The following is a 1,931-nucleotide window of genomic DNA, read 5'->3' as shown; positions in this document are numbered from 1 at the left end:
GCCTTTGGCCATCTGGGCACGTCCATCGCTGCGCTCAGCCTGGTTGGCAAAGCAAAGAGCTGCTCCTTGAGAGCGTCTGTGCTGGGAGCTGACAGAGCAGCTGCACTGACAGGCCAACGTCGCCCAATTGATTTAATGCTGTCATCTCAGTAGTAACAGGAGGAGAGGAGTTTTCAGTGAGGTTTTCTGAAATGACAAATCTCTGTCCCTGGAGAAATGTCTCTGTCCCACTGTGCAAGGTGGATAGCAAGCCCCTTTCCCATCTAAATGGGTAAGGAACTCTGGGGTTTAAATCCTATGTGAGGCTGGAATTCACTTCCCTGAATTTATGTCTCACCCTTGAGTGTCCACAAACAGCCATGAAAGAGGATTCAGCCAATGCAGAATATTCAGATATCTGAGGGGGAAAGCAAGAAATATGTTAGATTAGAGGAGCATTTCAAATCACCTGAGGGCTCTGTCACAACCACCTTCCATATGAAACTGATTGGTCCTTTTTCCTTCACTTCAGTAATAGAGGCAGAGATCGCTCAGAACGTCAATGGCTGAGGGAGCCACGGCAGCTGCTGCTCAACGAGGGACAAACCCAGAATGAGCATTTCAGGCACTGCAAGGACTCGCCATTTCTCTGTCCCCTCGCTGCTTCCTTTGCTGCCCCCAGGGAGCCGTTTCCGGCAGCTCCGTCGCCTCGGGTTGGGAGGTGCTTTCTGGCTCTTCCTCACTCAGCCAACACGCAGCTTTGCTCTCGCCATGCACCTCGCATTTCTCATCCTCACGCCCTTCCTGAGCCAGATCCAGGGTAAGTCCTGCCTATTTCCCAAGGCACCCTTCTTCATCTTCTCCCCAGGAAACCCTCAAAACCCTTAGCGGGATCATGTGGGGAAATATCAGTGAACTGGGGGAAAAGGATGAGAAATCTCTGCTTCTCTTTGTGGTTGTGCAAATGTTTGCTCAATAAGCTGTTACATCTGTAAAGGAAAAGGGAAGAGAGAGAAGCCTTAGACCCCTTCTCTGTCTTTCTCCCCCTTCAATTTATCTCCCTCTGCCTCTCTCTTCTGATCCACCTGTTGTCACCACAGGACGTCTCAGCTGCCTCTGCAATCCCACCGTCCTCCCTTTCTAATGCAAATTCCCCGATCCTGTCAAATCTGCTCTGGGCCCTTTCACCTCTCATTTCACTGACATTGTCCAGTTTTGCAACACAAACAGGACTCCCTCTTTCCAAGCCCAGCATTGTGTGTACTCAGAGGTTGAGGATCCCTCAGAGGTGACAGGGATGGGCAAGGAGTATGAAACCTTTTGCTTTATGTTGATGGGTTCCTCATTTCCTTGAGCACACAAAATTCAGTCTGTTCCCTGGTCATCTGAGCAGTAGAAGGAGCAGGGACACAGAACAGTTCTCCTTTGGGTCCTTTTGTGCTCAGAGCTCAGAAATCCTGCCCAAAATCACTCTTTCCTGTCTGTCTGCACATCTCAGGACACAACAGGGCAGAGAGCTTATTTCACCAGGATTTTTCACTCACTTTGCTTTTTGTTTCTCTAATATTTCTCCATGGAGCTGCTGACATTTATTTTCTTTCAGGCACCACAGGGCAGACCACAGTCATGCAGGAAGGTGGACCAGTCATGGTGAAGCAGGGACAGCCCTTCCAAACCACCTGCAAATACCAGACCAGTATTAATGCCTTGCTCTGGTACCAGCTGCGGGACGGCCAAGTCCCAGAGCTGCTCTCCTATCAGTCAGGGCCTGGCCCCAGGCACAGCGGCCGTTTCACCACGGATCTGAACACCACGGGCAAATACAGTGTCCTGCGGGTGGAGGAAGTGGAGGTCTCTGACAGTGTCTGCTACCTCTGTGCTGTGCAAGACACCCTGGTGCAGGGAGCTTCCTGAGCTGTGCAACAACCCAGGGGAGGGAGGGGAGGTGTCTG

The 1,931-nt window shown here is 51.2% G+C and overlaps 1 gene segment (V, D, J or C); it reads left to right on the top strand.

The window, feature by feature from the left end:
• Positions 1 to 750: 750 nt before the first annotated feature.
• On the top strand, positions 751 to 1,893 carry LOC130588474 (T cell receptor alpha variable 1-1-like). The segment is given in 2 exon segments: positions 751 to 799; positions 1,583 to 1,893. Coding segments are annotated over 2 exon segments (360 nt in total).
• The last annotated feature ends 38 nt before the right edge of the window (positions 1,894 to 1,931 follow it).

This window comes from Malurus melanocephalus, unplaced genomic scaffold, assembly GCF_030028575.1.
Source record: "Malurus melanocephalus ecotype Western Australia unplaced genomic scaffold, MMel_1.1 scaffold_5411, whole genome shotgun sequence".
NCBI lineage: Eukaryota > Metazoa > Chordata > Aves > Passeriformes > Maluridae > Malurus > Malurus melanocephalus.
This window is presented reverse-complemented; position numbering and strand designations above follow the sequence as displayed.